Below are 18,738 nucleotides of genomic sequence, written 5' to 3' on the forward strand. Positions count from 1 at the left end.
TGTATGTTGTTCTTACGATGACGACCTTGCCGGTGACATACTGTCACATTGTTGTTATTGTTTTTTACTATTTAATTTTAGCTCCAGTTTCATTGCGGTACGATGGGACCATCGAGCACGGCTGTTATATGGCCGCTAAACAATGCCACAACCATCATTCAGTCAGTTTTGCCCTACAGGTGTTCTACTGTGAAAACGATGCATTGTATAGTGAGAGACACGGCGTCAAAATAACTCCTCTCTAGAACCAAAGCTGCCTGTTTGAGATCCCGTAAACTTTTGCTAGAAACACACCTACAGGGGGTAGTTAGTTTTGATAGAAGATAACGAAAGCGATTTTTTGCTCAACAATGGAAGTCGAGATATTTAGAAAAGCCAATAGGCTAGGTCAATGTAGTGCACGTTTTTACGGTGACGTGCTCAAGACAAGAGGAGCCGTTGCGAATTAGGAATATCGAAGGGATTTAACCGCGACATTTCTCAACAACATTAGCTCAGATTGTCCACTAAGCGAAGCCATGTAGATCAAAATAGAACCTGAGTGCCGATATTGCTTTACTGAAGTAACTTTTTTTTTTTTTAGGAGTCTTTCAGCCTCGCCCGGATTCCGGCCATTTGTCACTCCGCAATTAAAGAATGCGGGCAAATTGCCGCTTTATTATTCGTAATAAGTACACCGGTCGGACTAGGTGCAAAGAAGATGACGTCTTTGCCAGTTGATGGGTTCCCTTCGGGCAAACGGAGCCTTTTTTACTTTTGGTAGTTTCAGTCGTTGACAAATACAAATCAAAGAATGTATCGTCCTATCGTTTTTAGGAAGAGGGCATTTTGGCGATAATTTTTTGGCCATGAGACGCCTGAATGTAGCTTAAGAACGTGGTGCCCGTTCTACGACCGCGCATCGCGTTGTCTTGTGATCCATCTTGCATTGTTCGTTCGATGGATACAAAGCGCAGGTAGCCGAAGGGATCATTCCTATTTGCACCAAAAATATTTGAAATTGTCTATAACCAATTAAGACGGGTGTAAAATATAATAATCAAGAGAACTGCTTTACAATTGTACCGTATGGCGCATGGTCAGTTGTGTAACTGTATATCTCGGTAATATTAGCATTGGCTGTCGTTTTCAGCAACTTTAACTGAATTAGGCCAAGTCGTCCTCGCCAACGTCACTCCTTAGTTCCGGTACTGCGATGACATCAAAGGAACAAGATTCCCATAGAACTAAGGATAGAATTGTCAGCATTGATAACACCGGTAATTCACTTCCTACATTCAGGTAACGTTTAGCTTATAGCGTTCCATGCTTACCTTTGGGAGGATATCCAAAGGATTGACGCCAGTGGAAATCAAGTGTAGTTCTGTTCCCTATGAATATGCGAATTGTGTGTGCGTAAATGCTCGTTGAAAGGGCTCCATAGGACAGCGGACCTTGATAATCCAAACGCAAATGGCATAGCGCTGTATCGTTGGTAGCATATTAAAATGCTGAGAAGATGTTCTGCCCCATAGCACAATAGCGTACGTAATTATCAGTTGAAGAAAGGTACAGAAGTATGTATTTTGAATAAGCTTCAGGCTCCGAGCGTCGATAGCATGGCATCTGGGCGTAATCGAAGGCAATGTTAACCACCTTGCGGATGACCTTAATTGAACGATTGCTCTGAAGATACCACATGTTTTAGAACTGTTTACAGGAAGGTCGACTGTATTACAACGGAAACCGGCGCATGCTAAGAGGTTTACGCTGTCTTAATTGTTTTTTTCTATTGATCATTTTGGACATCTCTACGTATTGGTTTACCTTTTGGTCAATGTAAGTATCTATTTATGGGCAAGCGACTCCTAACATTTTCATGTTTTATCAATTCACTGTTTTGATCTTCATACGCTGGAATTTAATAATATGTAACATACATCATTTCTAAGACAATGGTATTTGAGTGATAGGGACTTTGGCATGGAGAACCAGCTGATTGTTCCCATATAAATGCTCTAAGTCACAGCTGATGCCTGATACAAACGCAAAGTTTATATTTAACTGACGTATTTTAAAAGTTCCTGAAAGTTCTTAACTGTAATACTTAACCAACTCACAATACATTTTACTTTATTTATACAAAGAGAGCAAATAGCATTTACATTATATATATATCAACAAAAGGAGCTAACTCCAATGGCAAAATGCTAAGAACAAGGACTTCTAGAATTTTCCCTTCTTTGACCTGCTACGATGTTTCCTACACAAATACTGCTATTTGCTATTCATCATGTTTCTCATCCCCAAATCTTTATCTTTGCGTACTTAGGTGACTATCGATAAGATGTCGCTATTGAATATTACATAACCTTGCCGCTTTCCTAATCCTCGAAACTTAACAGCGCAGGATCCAAGGACAGCATGTGACTGCTATTACTAGTATTGTTAGTCATGAACGTTGGAAGTCGAAGCAAGGAGCCAGTTATATACACACCTAGTCCTTCGGGGTCAGTCATAGAACAGATACTTGATATAAGGCTTTTGTCACTTGAATTTGATTTGACATTACCCTTCAAGTCGTATTATCTCATCACACGCAGGCACAGTCCCCTACACATACAGCTGTGTCAAGAGATCTACTCGCATGGTGTTGATAATACTTTTTCGACATGTGGTTTATAGTGTCAGCATTATTGAGGTCTACGGTATATTTATAGGCAAAGGCAAGTTTGACACGTCAGTCGATACACGCGTTTTAAAAGAATAGAAAATCGAAACCATACCCGTCAAACATAGTTCTTTCATCCTTGGCATAGAAGTTAAGAACTTTGACCTTATACTCTGCAGTATTGCAGGGTACAGATTTACCAACCACTGTGAAAAGCTGATCGTGAAAGGTACACCTATACAGTTCTACTCTTCGGGATCATTGAGCGCTTTACTAGTTCATTTCATCAACTATTTCAGGTCCTATCGTTTTGCATCCCATCGCATGCAGTATGTGCATGGGCACACACTGACCATAAGTCTGCACAGATACCCACAAACATAACCTGTATAGATCGCCATAAACTTGTAATATTTTCCTGAACTTATTGAAAAGCAAGTTGTTGGTTGTAGAGGCCTTTATTGTTCCGAATCCGAAAAGATCTAATTGCTAAAAATGTCTCCGCGTTCACTGAGTGGTGGACCATATATATATGGCCGTGGCTGAATCTTTCTTTGTAAAAAAGAGCTGTCGCCCTAGAAAGTATTTTTTTTTAACAAAACGTAGTTTTTTAGTTTCATCTATTATATTAACTTTCAGGTGTTTTATTAGACAGACCCTGACAAAACGTACTTTTTTTTTTAAATCAAATTTGCTTCAAGCTGTTTAATGTTTACATAATTGCTATATCGTATTCATCTATGAGATTGTATTTAAATTTAAACATCTAGTTTAGTAAACGTATGCATAAATTATCTATTTAAAATAATAATTCGACCAGTATACATACCATGTATGGTTCCGCTTTTTTTGGAGGGAGGTTCGAATATAAACAGTCCTCTACAATACTAACGGAATGTTCAATAGGTGGCAGATTGACAAGTTTTGACTGGGAACATAAAAATATAATTTTGGTAGATTCCAATTTTCCAAAGGAATTGAAAGAGCAAACCGAAGTTCACTGACAGGCAGTCCCCTCCCCCCCCCCGGTCTTTTCCGTGAAAGCTTAGTGGGTAACGTGTTTGCATGCTAACCTCAGGGACACGTTATGATCCAGGTTCGAACCCGAGCATAGACGTAGTGTGCAATAACGGCGATACTTGAGGTAAAACTCGAAACATAGAAGTGATTTTACTTACGGTACCATCCTGGACATATCCAGCTGAGCCTCTTCTACCGTCTATAATTACTACTGACTACTAATGGATCTAGTCGGGGCACCAACGGGGTAGAGCGTTACCATTTGTAAAACAAAGCGTTATAAGAGCAATCAATAGCAGTGACCGTATGAGCGTTTCTGACAGCATTAGAACCACCTTCAAATATGTCGACGAGCAGGTCAATGATGAAAACGTTTAGTGGTGAACCGTTGTTACAAGGCTGTGCGAAACAGACGTTCTCTTCTATCACAGGCCAAACTGCCCACTGAATACTTCGGTTTTACCGTTGAAATAGTGATTCTTTCTCTTAACTTTTACCTGCCTACTCGTACTGGTAATTGCATTGGAACACCGCAACCAAATCGCCGCAAGGGCTCCCTTCTGCCGGGACGGGAGAATTTTCTTATTTAGATCGTAAGAAGCTGAACTTTGTCGACATCTGTCAACATTGTGGAAAACACGATACTAACCGCAAATAGAAATACCCTTGGTCGTATTTCGATCGACATTAAGCCTTATAATCTACTCTTCTAAGGGAATAGTACGTGGACGCGCTACCGCTATGCCATCTCTGAAAGCTTTTTGTACCTTTGAATGATAGATGTTGCAAGCTTGGTGAAGGTACCGGATTATTGTTACGTTGCCTGGTGGTGTTCTTCCAGTGTAACTTTATACAGGAAAATTTCCTAGGCGCAAATTATGAATTTTGTTTTTGGTCAAAGGATATAAAGAAAAGATTCCTAGTCCATAAAAATCACTGCTTTACCTTTGAATATTAAAAATGATAAACCCGTCGAAACAACCACTTCGTAAATTTTTTTTTCTTTTTTAGCTACAGTAAAGTAAGACAAGGTTACCAGAGCTTTGAACAAATGCTCATCGTCAAAGGCACTCTTCTCTACTGTATCTTATTCGTTGCCCCCATTTATGCCCGCCTAAGCTCACAATTACAAAAGAGACGGATAGAAACACTGGCTTGTCATGCAGGTGGCTATCACAAATTGCGAAATTAAGTGGACGTGAAAAAACCGGCTTTTTCAAAGAGAAACTACCTATTGTAATACTGAAGAGAAAATTAACGGATAAAAAAAACTGTTTCTAGATTGTGTCACTTAAAAGAACCTTCAGAACAATAAAATACTGCTACCAGTGTCAATGGCATTGCACGGTGAACTAGAATTGTAGCATTGATTTATCTTATATACAGCCGCGTACTATATTATAGTGTGTGCCTTTTTCAATCAGTTATCGTATGAATTGGCGTACATTCATGTTCACCTATAATTGGTTTGTCGTTAATCGCTAGTGGAACATAAATAGTGGGGTATCGCTAAGCTGAATCGAAAAGAACGTCTTCTACCACGGAGTTAATCTGCATCCTTTATTAAAGCTCAATTCATAGGCGCTCTCAGCCGACAACAGACTTATGCGGTCGCCGCAGGAAAAAGAGAACATTTTTGTGAATCGTCGATAGAATATGCCCCTCCGCGAAGGAAATCTGTTTTGTTTCGTTTTTCCTTTAATCGACAGCGCGGTTCAAGCTAAGGAAGATGAAACGCTACAAGTGAGAAACGTTAAATCGTAAGAAATAACAAGGCTTATCTATACTGTAGATATATATTGAGCTTTAACAAGGCCTGATACTTTATTGGCCTATTGTCGGCCGTTGATTTCTGATATCCTGTGTACGTTACGTCCACTTAAATATCGTCATAAGACTATGAGAGAGGTGGCAGAAGTTCTTGCCTTACTACAGTGCTCATTCACTCTTGCCAAGCAGCTTTCGACATCTTACAAACATACATGTAACAACCAGCATAGAGCGTATACTATGCATAGAGCGGCACCAGTGTGTAGCCATTTTTGCGTCGGCGGGTACTCACTAGAATGTGCTTGAATTGAAGAAGCTTTTAAGGATTTATTGAGAGATCGAGCGTATCGAGTCGTAAAAGATGACCTTACCCTTAGTATCGACAATGACGATCGGAGTGCAGGCTGAATATTAGGAGCAGTTCGAGCTGACAACTCTAGCACATATCATATATCGATCATACCGTTTTATTTATTGTCAGGTATTTAGGTCATAGGTAAAGCCAGTGATCAAGCAGATCCTTTGGCACGAGCTTGATTCTGTATATATATATATATATATATATATATATATATGATTATTTTAGGAAATTGTATAGCGAAACGAATACACACTGGATTTAGTATTTTGTGAACGTTAATGTTGCAAGTCTCCCTGTGAAAATCATTGACTTTTCAAACGGGTGTCCGCGTTTCTCACATTGTTTCTGCTAAATCGAAGCTAAAAAGCCGAAAAAATACTGGTTAAATAGCCTTAAAACGTCTACAGATACACCGTAAAATTAACGATTATCATCGGGCTTACAAAAGCACTTCGTACAAATTGTACAAAAGTACAATACTGTGATAGTTCACTATGGTAACCACACTGCCGAAAAGGTCCTTGACATAAATTACGAAGTATCTCGTAGGCAAAGATAAATGGAATGTGATGATTCTGCAAGGAGACCTAAGAGACAAGGACATTTATCTGTATGTAGGTGTGCTTCGCACCTGCCCTCTAAATCAAAAAATCTTTCCTGCTTCTTGCGGCGATAAGTTTAGTAATCTGTATCTATAAGTTGAGGAGTCTCTGTCAAAGAATCCAGACAAAACTAAGTGCAAAGTTATCTCCTAGTGCCCCATATACATGCACAAAATCAGAAAACTAATGGCACCAAGCGCTAAAGCTCATCTTATAACCGAGTACTGGTTAACTATACGGTTAATTTCTGCATTTGTTCTACCAGATGTTTGATCAATTTTTGTGATGTTTATTGTTGCGGATAGGTTATAGTAAGCAAAGTTACTTACGCAGGTAGTCTTTAAGCCTAATCCAAGATGCCAATGGCTCTCAATGCGCATCCAAACTGATACCATAGCTTAATCTACTTTCTGCCGTATACTTTTTCGCTACCGATAGTAATGGCATAAAACGGCAATTCTGGAGTGTAAGATTTCCTTCGAAAATCAATAGAGACTGCCGAAATGTCAACCAAACGTTCGCCGATACCCCATGCCATTCATATGCATGGTTATTCAATAGGGCACGACGGCCATACAGTCTTTTCTCTTCATATCGTTTCACCTTTACGTACACAACAAATGGACTCTGTATCAAAACAACATAAATTCGCTAAGTACTATACGACGGTTTTCTCTAAACCCTGAGGAATGGCTCTTGTAAAATATATTTTGCCCACTCATGGCCATAGCCAGCTACACTGCAACGACACTGCACTTGACATGTACTCAATGTTGAAATAACGAACGAAGCTAGGCCCTTTATTCCTTAAGTCCTAAAAAAAAAAGTGCACGCGATTAAAAATGCCCGCCCCCTAGTACTGGTCTTCATAAAGGTGTAGCGAAAAAGCCGGCCTCTCTAAAAACATTTTACCCTTTGTGTCCATTTCGATTTGAAATGTATCCGAGCAAATTTACAGGGCATCTGATTCGAAGAGAAAATAACATACGCATAATTGTCTCGGGCTGCTTCTTGACCCTTGCTTGTTTCTAAATTTGAGGAGCACAATTTCACTGATATTTTAGAATTCTGGCTATTAAAACGGCTCGTTTATTTTCATGTTGTTTAGATCCCTAACAATACACTGATCCTATCGACACTGTTCGAAATATCGTCCTCAAGGTGAGTATGATATCTCTTGCCAGTAAGTACTAAAATAAATCAAGCATTAAATACCTGCTTTAAATGTAGAGCATGAGATTTCTGAAACAGGTCAAAGAGAAAGTTCGCAGTCTTTCGAGATATATACAACGAGTACAAAACCTTCGAACAATACACTTCCCTAGGAAATTATGGGCAACTTAAGTATGATGAGAAAGATGGGGTTGGGTACACTTTGATCATACAGTTATTGCTTTATCAATGGTAAAGTGTTCTCCTAAATCACCATTCGTGTTTAGTGTTCCAATGAAGTAGATTACTGCGTAGTAAGGAGCGTCAACAACCGTTCTAGCTGCACGTGAGCACGGAGCTGCGTTGCTTCGATCCCGAACATTGTTAAGCCTAAATGCAGCGTTGAATTTTGTACATCTTTAACCAAGCCGTAGTTTATTAGCAAGCATAGGTCTTGCATTGGAACTATGTGGCCAGAACGTACGTTACTGATTTCCCTACGGGTCTTGGATATTATATCAACTAAGTAACAAGTCAATACCATTAGAACAAACACAATATCTCAACATTTGTTGTGGTAAAAAATTCGCGTATAGAAGACGGTAAATCTGCTTGAACCTGCGTCGTTGTTAGCGGCTTAACAAGTTTTACTATAGTTTTAGTATATATAAATAATCAACCAGCTTCGTGTCATGACTGTTGGTGACAGTGAGCCGGCCGTTTCATTACGTTAAAGTCACAATTACACGATGTTTTTTCCTGTCCAGACGGATTCGGTCTCGGTTTGTAGGAATCACATGTGTGCTGGACACGCTGTTTACTTTCTATAGCTTCAAGCAGGCCTGACACACGTACATCTTGACGTTGATGCATCCGTCATTTTTGCCGAACCTTATCATACATACGTCGGTACGAACGAATTCGATAGGTTTTGGCCAACAAGCGGTTAGATTTTCGAGCAACTTCTGAATAACAACTGGCGTTCTTTGTGGAACAAACGGCTCCAAAGACGGAAACGTTCCTTACTTAATAAAATCAACACTCAGTAGTCGAATTGTTGTGGCCATGATGCTAAAAAAAAGTCATGGAAGGTTGATGAGAAAATTAGGCAAGGGCGCCTTAAGCGAATCTTTAGTGAACCACGAACCCGTCTGAAGAATGCAGTCGACATAGATGTCGCATAATTCAGTCTCTACCACCGACCGAACAAACCAAGCGTTGAGAATAGCATCGTCATGGAGAGAAATCGAATTTGATGGCTGTCTCAGCTGATTTCATCAAGTTCGGGAGTAACTTGATGGCAGTACTTGCGATAATCATTAGGGGCATTGGCTACTATGACATACTAGTTAAAAAGCGTCATGTCGAGTTCTAAAAGAGATTTTCGGACGATTAGCACGACAATCGAAAGCATTCAGCCTGGGTACCTGATGACAATGCCGGACGCCATCGCCGTGCGTCACCTACTCGTGCGTTGCGTCCATGAAAATATGGGGCGATCTATGCTCTAAATGGAACGACTCACAAGGCAATCGCAGGTATGTATATGGCTGCCCATGTAGTACAAGAAACTTGTGTACACTAAGTATGTAGAAAATAAAAGCGCGTGTTTCTAAATACATACAAAAAATGAATCACTCTTGCACCGGATTTGTTTGTAGCAGCTCAATAGATAGTTTCGGATACAATTGTGTTGTCCGTACCTGCGGGTGTGCTAATTTTTTTTGCCGAGTCTATGCATTATTTCTTCTAAAGTTTCCTCAATGGTAGTGTTCGTTCGGCGTCCTTGAGTGACTCTCCGCGAACCTGTCGGCACCCGAATTCGTTCAGTTTCGATGCGTTTTCTTAAAACAGATACGCCGAACGTTTTTGCCAGCCGTCTTAGCGAAGTGAACCAACTTCACAGAAATAGGAACGCCATATTGCTCATAGCCTTTGAATGCTTATTTTTCAAGTTCACCTTCACGCTCCAAAATTTGCCGCTTCAATTAATCCAAGCGGGCGATTTTGAATAACTGCCTATCCTCCTCCACCTAATTCGACTAATACAGAACTTCGAATAAAATGTGATTTTTTGCTACAGTATTTCTAAATAATTCGGGGTATTACAAGGCGTATTTTGATATCATTAATTTGCCGAAATTATAAACAAAAAAAAACCGCCTCGAGTATTGGCAGCATAATGCGAATTGCTAGATAAAAGAACGGTTTTTCATTTTCCTTTCTATCCCAGATGGTTTTTTGGGCGTACAATGTCGTATCGCAGTGGCAGTGAGTCCGCGTTTTTAGCATTCGAAATGATCTACATCTTAGTTTCTAACTTCGTAGCATTATGTTACACAAACTTTTCTTAAATTGACAATAACGTATATGATCGTTACTTTCAGCTTTTAAATTATATATTAAATGAGTACATTTCAGCCAATAAGTAATTATCCATGAAGCAAAATGGACAGACCGTAGAACTATGCGCATATTCCAATGTTAGAATCGTTTCAGAAAATACAATAGAAAGGGGCAATAGAAAAGGCAATATACAATCGGAATGAGATTGTTTACGATTTTTAGAAGCCCGGAGCTCTAAGACTCAATCAGAAGCTACTGTCCAGCTTTCAGTTTCATAATCATAGTAATAGTATTGTTTCTTACATATTTATTTATCAACTAGCATTTATTCTTATGTGCAGCATAGGTTGGATAGCAGTGATGCAGTATACAAAAGCAGGAAAATTTAATATACCAGCTTTTATGAAAATAAATGCGATAATAATCATCCGATAAAAAAATAGCTTTTATCAAGCTGATTAGTAGTGACTTCAAACATGATCGGTCTTTAGCCCATTGTATAACACTTCGAGCTCACCAACTCAACGTAACCACAAGCAACGTTCTCCTTTATAAGATTTCTATGTTTTAAATTAAGTTAAGCTGTTTTTCTGCCACTTTATTAGCGTCATACGTAGGATGTGACCAGCTGAACGTATTAGTAAAGGACACCTAGACACTGTGGGCTTCGTGTAAACAGAATTTACACGAATAGAACCAGATAAAAAGGTCAGAGAACATTTTTAGCTAGCCTCTATTTCGGTGGCTATTTACTACCATATATCCGTTACGTTTAATCTCAAACGCTACAGCCAATAACTTCTTGTGCTATTTGACCGTTACTGATATCGTCTTCACCGAACTTTTCGCACCTTGAAGAGCGCTTCCAGATGAACGCAGATGAAACTTCACGCTGAACTAATGCTGACATGAGGCTGGCTCATCATAAGATGAATTACACCTGTCTATTCTAGTAAAAAATTTTGCAACTTCGACGGTAGCTAACATTTGCGTATGGATTTAGCTCGTGTTGGACACTTTCTCGGCAAGAGTTGTTTGACAAGAGAGAATGGCAAGAGGTACGATAGTGACTAAATAGAGAAGAACTGGTCGATTGGAAATAAAGAAGTCGTTTGAATTTTCGCGCCACTAGATAATTGCTTGTGATCCGCGTTTGGTTTGGTAAAAAGAATAGGACTTCTGTTACGTACAGGTAAAATTTCATAATAATCTGAAACAATATTGAGTTGTACAGTGAGACTGAATCAGAGAGACATTTATTAAGCGTTTTGTGATTTTTCCAAAATGGAGCATCGGGAGTGCATTGGACTTTGAGTGAAAAGTAAAATAAATCGCATAGACCTTCTCTGTCAGATGTGGCAGATTGACTGCAAAAGTTAGCCAGTAAGAAGTAAACGTGCTGGAGTCCATAGATGACGATTCTCATCATTGAAGGTTTGTGACAGTGGTCACGGACGAGAACATGGAAGGGCAGCAACTCGCGCCTGGCAGCAGTCGAATAACCATAAAACAGTTAGCGGAAGAGATAGATTTCTCGAGGCTCATGTTATGCTATTCTACGGTGCAGGCACTAGCAGGCCTAGACACAACTTAAATGAATTTAAATCAATTGATTTCATTTTAATCGTCCTATTAGAATATCTAGAAAAATGATTTATTAATATTTCAACAGAGTCGTATTTATTAGCATCCATGGTTGTTTCTAGACTATACATATGAAGTACGTGTAGAGATAAAGTAAGTCGATTTTGTTGTTAGGTAAAATAATGGATATACATCCATATCCAACAGACGCTGCTTAACTTCAAGTCATACTCATTTCTATAATCTCTTTCAACCTTAAGTTAAGTTAAATGCTTTTTCAATTCTTCTATTCATTTTTTGTCAGCTTCTTCTGACTAACATCGTGTATCCCTAGCGTCTGCTCTAGGTTTCTCATTGTAGTCCGCAGACTTCACGGCTAACCCATACTTCATTAACCTTCACTATCTGACCTTCACTACCATCAACGTCGCTGCTGTATGTTCCAATTATTCTTTCACTGTATGCTGTTTATAAATCATTGTGTTCCTCTTTTTCTACGCTTCGTGTGTAACCCGGCGCCGCCAACAGTTACATCTCAGGCGGCTTCTCCTTGTTCGCTCTATATCCTCGCCTCATCATTTATTAACGGTCCAAAGTTCCCTTATCACGATGGCAGCTAAAAGAAAATCGTGGATTGATGTACGAAGAGTCTTCAGAAACTTCAGGGCTGTAGCTTTTGGGAGAAGTGGCCGAATGGTGTCGCTTGTCAGCTACCGTTATGATTGTTGTGCATATTGTTGGTGTTGTTGTTGTCATCGTTGTCATTCGTGTTGATGAAGCACTGCTACTCTGATCCAGTCTCTTTGATGTCGATAAAAGGACAGGTAGCAATAAGATGAGTGGAACTCTCCCGCGGCTAAATTGTTATTAAACGACCATTGATTCGACGATCCGACTCGTCGTTAACGTGACGGTTTCTTGCCTTGCTCGATGCCGGCGCGGATGCTGTGACGCTGCCCGTTAGCTCAGTCAGTCTTAGTGCTAACTGCAATCAAATACATTATAGTACAAATTCGTGCAGTAAGAACTGTGCTAAAACATAATCTCTGCCTAATTCCGTTCTGTATACAACAGCGATAGAAACTTAGACATATAAGCAAGACATTGCCAATGTAAGGGGCAGGTAGACGAAAAGAGCTACCAGCAATCATGGGAGCGGCGGCAACGACTGCGCCCACGAAGACGGCCTCATCAGTCGAAGCGGATGCCTCGTTTAGGGGCCTACATCGAATTACATTGCGATTACAGGTCAGAGCAGTCAACGCGGCCGGGGTAGCGGCAGCAGCAATGGTGTGGACACTAAAGAGGATATCGACACGCTGCTGAACCTAAAATGCAACGAGCCAACATATGATGTATGTACATACATACATACCTGTTAGTGACCCGCCGTGAACCGTTTTTCTCTTCTACTCGAAGCTGCTAGGATACAGCCGGCAGTGCTGGTAATCGTCATTCCGTCAATAAGGAACGAAGAAGACGAGCAGCCTCATGGTGCTGATGATGGCGAAGAGGAACATCGATGGCAGGGCATCGTTAGCAGAGCTTCACACTTCGCCACGAGATCGAAGCGAGCAGCGCCCATTACACACGCAGCACCCAGGGATGCATTATTCGGGACTGGCGGTGGCATTAGCAGCGGTACCGACATTAATAACAGCCCCTAAAATATGCCCATTTGCCAAGGATGTATATATATAGTGGAACGTGAAGATCGAGCTGAGCTAACGAAGAACGTTCTTCATAATGTAAAATTTGCGACACGGTGTTGGTACTTCTTAGTTTGATATTACGACAGAACCCTAACCGTGCTAACCCATAAGGCCTATTATATATTGGAAGTTTATGAAAATACTTTCCTGCTTTGACAGTTAGATGTCCAGTAAGGTCTTTACCGAATATATATATATATATATATATTCTCTAATCTTCTCTGGTGATTACTGTCGACCGCCGTATTGCTAACACGAATAGTATACATACCGTATGTCCAAAATGGTCAATAGTGTAGCGTAGCGTACGCATAGATTTCGTGAATCCCTAGAGCTAGCCTATTCTGGCATTAGTCAATGGTGGGGCGGCGTTGAACACGCCGCTAAGTCTCGTTTTTCTTCAACGAGCTGGGTGGAGATGTTCTTAAATTGTTATTATAATCGTCGTCAACTTGATCATTATTATAGTCGCCGATAACTTTTTTTTTTTTAGAGAAGAAGAAGCAAGTGCGTAGGAATAGGCGCAAATAGCTTCAGCACGCCAACAGCGGTCAGCGATACAATAACGATTGAGAAGAATAGCGGAGATTCGCGCATTTTTCAGGGGTTGGGCAGCCCTCATGAGGCCGACGCAAGATCGAAAGGTGTGAAGTCTTCGCCAAAGGTGCGGAACGATGATCCACCGCAGCGAAGAAACAAGGGGGGCATCAATGGCGTTAAGTAAGACTAAGCTGCTTGCGGGTGCGGCATTGGGATGGAGGTGTCATATGGATGAGATCCTGCTGCTGTTTCTCATCAGTGTCTCTGTGATAAATCGCAACGAAGATGTGAGCCACAACGCTAACCTTAAGTGAATGCTGAAGGTTAGAGTTCCTGAAGGGTGGTTCGTTATGGAAAAATTGCTAAATGCGTACACGTTATATTGCAAATGTTGCTTGAACAAAAAGCAAACTCGTCTGCTACAGGTGATGTTTGAAACGACACGGTATGTTAGAAACAATTAATAAAAGCGATGTCTTCTACAAAGATGTGTATAACCGACAAATCCGCGCGTTTACCGCACAGTTATTGGCTAGGGATGACCCTGCTAAGGACGTGTCACGCGAGCATAAACTCAGCACACAGACTGCGGCTAAGGACAAAATCGTAAATGGCTTCTCGAATATTCAACTGTACCTACTAGAAAGAACGAAAATATACTAAATAGAGCTACTGGAATACTACATAAACACAATATTCCTTTTAGAAATAATCAGTATACATTTATTTGTACAATTCCCATATTGACTGAATCAATACATTTATCCCGACCACCTTCGAAGCGCTCTACACCGTTCGTGATGTTCCCTGTATCCGACTTCAATATACGATCATTTCTATTTGTTACGCGCACTCACTCGTCACTTCTACATTCGTCATTCCGTCACTTTTACATTTATGCGAGAATATGTGTTATTTATTTCTATCGTTTAATACAGTAATCTGACATTTATTAAATAATAGCTACTATTTTTGTGAAGATAGATGTCTACTTCTAAGAGAGTTTGTGTCTGAAGGCGCACCATACGTTAGGTGCAGCTCCCGTTGTGATCGTTAAGAGGTAGCCTACGCAATAGCTGAGCGTTTCGTTATCGATCACCACTCGTCTGATCATTGGCATCCTCCATTGATGTAGTACATGAGTAACTGTGTATGGAAATTCGTCGACGGGTCAGATCTTTTCGTGTTACATATATAGGAAGAACTCTCATGTATGCTTTAATTGAATCAAATTACGTAAAATCGAAAATCTGAAGTTGTTGAGAGAACTGTGGCTTTTGCTTTCTTCATAACTTTGGTATACGTCCTTTCAACGTAAGTGCTACCCCGCCGTAACTGCCTCTTCTTCGAGATAAATAACACTTTACGGTTTACAATCATTTGCTTCTGCCATAAAGCAATGAAAGGTCGTTGAAGGTGAAGATTGAAATTTTATTTCACCTCCAATCAGCGGTCGATTTGTTAGGATGATCTTTAAATTAGACTTCACTAATTTGTACGTTTAGTGCTTTACTAGCGAGAGCCCTGCTCCGTTTTCCCTACTTACAAATCAGTCGCCCATTTTTCTCAGTTGGATTGGCCATCTTAAGACATAGAATACTGGCTCGTTATTTGACCTGATCCACCTTGCTATAATGATATGTTTTGGCCGACGTTCACGTCTTGCCAAAGGCATTTTTCGAACCTTAATTCAAACAAAGGCTGTATTATGATTGTTACCACCATGTACATAGCGTTTTAAATGGCAGAATCAACATGTCAAGGAGTCATAAGGCTACACAAATGGCTTTTTCTTCCAGCAAAGCCATGCAGTGCCGATATCCATTCTAGTCGTAACTGAAGCTTGGTAGTTCCGTAACAGTGACATCTTGACAATTTTGACTTAAGGTTTCTCCGCCACTTGTTTTCCTGCTCAGGAAACATAAAAATATACCTGTAGTATAGGTGTCTTGCCAGTCTAAATGTTTCCAACGACCGAGAAGGTTTTTTTTAACCATCTTTAGACTGTCAGAAATAACTGACCATCCAATATATGTGCAGTTGTTCAACCGCAGACTCCGCTGCTGTTCAATCGCAGCAGTGACCGTTACACAACCAAATTTATTACTACTAAGTGATGCTTGTCAGAGTTGACAAAATTTCGCTCTTAAAAACAATCCTTCATTAATAAATGGACATGGTCCTTCGTGGCCTTATTACCAAAAATTCATGAACCCGTCGAGGATTGATCTCGAGTTTTAACACACTCTGTATTGCTATGAACTGTAATAACATATGATTATCAAATGCGTTTTATTTATGGGTCGCGAGATGTAACCTTATTCATGTCATAAGTTAAAAAGGGTTGTGCTTTTGGGAACAAAATTGTGGGTTGGCCAACACGGACAGTCGATGCGGAGGATTCGCTAAGCGTATATACTATTTGCAAAATGCTTCTTAATTGCGTTTACGTTTAGCTTCGCCTTCGTGTTGATATCAATCCATTTGTGATACTGTTGCTGACTAGTTGGTCGACGATGACTAGTCTCGAAAGACACGCTCAAGATTTGCGATGCGTGAATATATCTGGAATGAAAAAGAAACAGATTGATTTGTTTAGATGGAGGTCTAGGCGTTCCGTGACGGTGACGTCATGTAACTACCCGCTCCTACACGCCAATGTGAAGACATACTCGGAATAGAACGGAGATATCTAATAAAAATAACTGCTCATGCGCCGATGTTCCCTGTACATTGAACTAAATTGGTCTGACCATCTTAGGTTTTGAAGATCGTTTGCAATCGGTATCAAAGTACTGTACCTACACGCGTTTACCTATGAAAAAAGGATAGGACCTATGGAAAATGCGCCTTGTGTTAAGGGGTCTTGAATATTTGGCATGTCCGCATCGACTTACATTAGTCCACTATTCGAGATCGACTTAAATGCGCACGCTGCTTTCTATCTTCCATTGCGTTACTCCTTAGAGCTGATCGGTCTGAAGGCCGTACTCTCCGAGGTCAAAATCGTTGCCTTACCGGAGCTCATAGGTGGTATACTGTAAGAAAAATCAGCAAAAATCGACACTGTGTATTACTACAACCCCCACGTTCGAACTCTCACTTATTCAGTTCATCGATGGCTTTGCCTAATAATCAACACATGTGTGATTAAGGTATTGGCCTACCTCGTTCAACTAGATGCGTTAATTTGAAACTCTTTTCTAATTCTTGTGTTTAGCTTTCTATCGTGTTATGGTTAGGCGGTACGTGCCCCCTTAACCACATTTGCCTATCTATCTTCGTGAGTGTAGGTTTCATGCAAAAACATAGATGGAATGAAGCCAACAACCGCTTCCCTACTATAGCCATCTAGTTTGTTTACATAAACATTAAACATATAAGAAAGATTCATCCATGTTAAAACAGTTTCATTGTTCGCCTTCCGTCCCCACTCAAACTTTTCAATTATTTATTTAATTCGCAATGTCAGCTTTTGTTATAAGGGGCTCGTTCTTCTTAGAGCAACGGTAGCAAACTAGCACTACAATATAATGTCACCAATTTCATCCAGACCCCGCCTCTTTATCGTAGCTCATGTCTTCAGGCCGCCTCGGTCCTGCTACGACCGCCCGACTTCTCGACCGCGCAGTGACATATGAAGGTTGGGCGGGTGTTTTCATTGATCTGCCATCAGTGCGTTACTTGTAGGCGCAGCGGACGAAAGAAGAATCTCGTCTCTGTTACCGCGATGAGACCTAGGGAGTTAACTACCAAAGGGACATCCGATCCCTCGAAGTGTCGGACATGAAGCTACTTGTCACCGCACAGATCTATCGAAATATCGCGGTCTTCTATTGTACTATTATTGTATTAGTGTATGTAGATACACTAATACATACGCAAATATATAGGAATCCATGGAGGGGACTATCAGAAACAGCTCGATGGGGACGTGCACAGCTACTTAACACCCTCTCACCGGAGGTCTTCTAATCTCAACCATCACATTTGGCCAATGACTCTTACTTGGTCGATGTGATTCGTTTTTTTCATCTGTTCCGTCGAAGGTGATAGCTGTTGGCGGGCCTGGTTCAATCTGTTTAGGACAATCAATTGCCGTTTATAGAAGAGAGAAAAAAGAACCTAGGGCGGGTGGAAAAGAAGCTCAGGACTCCAGGGGACTTCGAAACGACGCGGTTTGGCGAACCAATGTGTCAGAAAGTCCCTGCCAGTCCGCCCCTTACTAATATAGCAGTTATACGAGTAGCTAACAAAGTACAGATTGCTACGAGTTTCGTCGCAGTGATTCAATGTTGGGGCCCGTATTTGCCAACTCCAGGTGTGAAGGTAGCTTACATAGAATGGGCTCATAGTCTCGCGATACTTTATCTGACCAGTGATGTACTGGTTTTTATGTGGAGCTTCTGATCCATGTCCATTGCGTGCCGGTAGTTATTGAGCATTTGGTTTCCGTTCAATAGAACGAGTATAAGAACGACAGTATAAACTGCAGTATTTGTATAGGCAGTAACATGCTTGAATACCTTAATTAGCGGAAAAAACGAAATCAGTTTACCGTCACCTGAACGAGACAATCTGAGATGGCTAGGATAAAAGTAAAGCTGATACGTCCAATCAGATCAAATGAGTTGGAAATCAGAAACCGTAAAATGTGCTGAAGTCAATTGTTTCGTTGCAGACGAACCCATACTGCATAAACTGACCTTTTTTCCTTTGTTACGATTAAGCGAGACAAAAGAAAAGAAAAGAAAAGAAAAGGTACACAGCAGATATTACTTTTTGCTAACGTAAATCGTATCGTGTAATCGCTCTGTGCAGTCTTTCGGGACTGATCAGCTTTCTATAGAACCTCCGCAGCTGGTGATGTTATTTCGATGTGGTGCGCGTTTCGTAACCGTCCTATCCACGCCTCCCTCTATTATGGGGTGCTCTAATCCCGATACAATAAGTGGCTTCGGTCTGCGATTGGTTGTCCGACTTAACTTTTGCCTGCCCGTT

The 18,738-nt window shown here is 40.6% G+C and overlaps 1 protein-coding gene and 1 long non-coding RNA gene across 5 annotated transcripts in view; one reads left to right on the forward strand and one right to left on the reverse strand.

Moving 5' to 3' along the window:
* The first annotated feature begins 11,010 nt into the window (after nt 1–11,010).
* The window catches only part of LOC111270677 (uncharacterized), a 28,050-nt gene continuing 20,322 nt past the window's right edge, over nt 11,011–18,738 (forward strand). Inside the window, exons 1-2 of one of the 3 annotated variants that reach the window (XR_015315025.1) lie at nt 11,011–11,093; nt 13,691–14,372. This is a non-coding gene — a long non-coding RNA (uncharacterized LOC111270677). Of the gene's footprint in view, nt 11,336–13,690; nt 14,373–18,738 lie in introns of those variants that run through there. The other 2 variants (XR_002686402.2, XR_002686403.2) reach the window with 2 other exon arrangements.
* LOC111270676 (uncharacterized) overlaps nt 14,438–18,738 on the reverse strand; it is a 45,101-nt gene continuing 40,800 nt past the window's right edge. The window contains exons 3-5 of one of the 2 annotated variants that reach the window (XM_022851025.2): nt 16,635–16,775; nt 16,188–16,302; nt 14,438–15,645 (exon numbers count right to left, since the gene is read on the reverse strand). In XM_022851025.2, coding sequence (XP_022706760.1) covers nt 16,694–16,775 — 82 coding nt within the window. In that variant the 3' untranslated portion in view covers nt 14,438–15,645; nt 16,188–16,302; nt 16,635–16,693. Of the gene's footprint in view, nt 16,303–16,634; nt 16,776–18,738 lie in introns of both variants that reach the window. The other variant, XM_022851024.2, reaches the window with a different exon arrangement.

Source organism: Varroa jacobsoni, unplaced genomic scaffold (genome assembly GCF_002532875.2).
Source record: "Varroa jacobsoni isolate VJ856 unplaced genomic scaffold, vjacob_1.0 contig00046, whole genome shotgun sequence".
Lineage (NCBI taxonomy): Eukaryota > Metazoa > Arthropoda > Arachnida > Mesostigmata > Varroidae > Varroa > Varroa jacobsoni.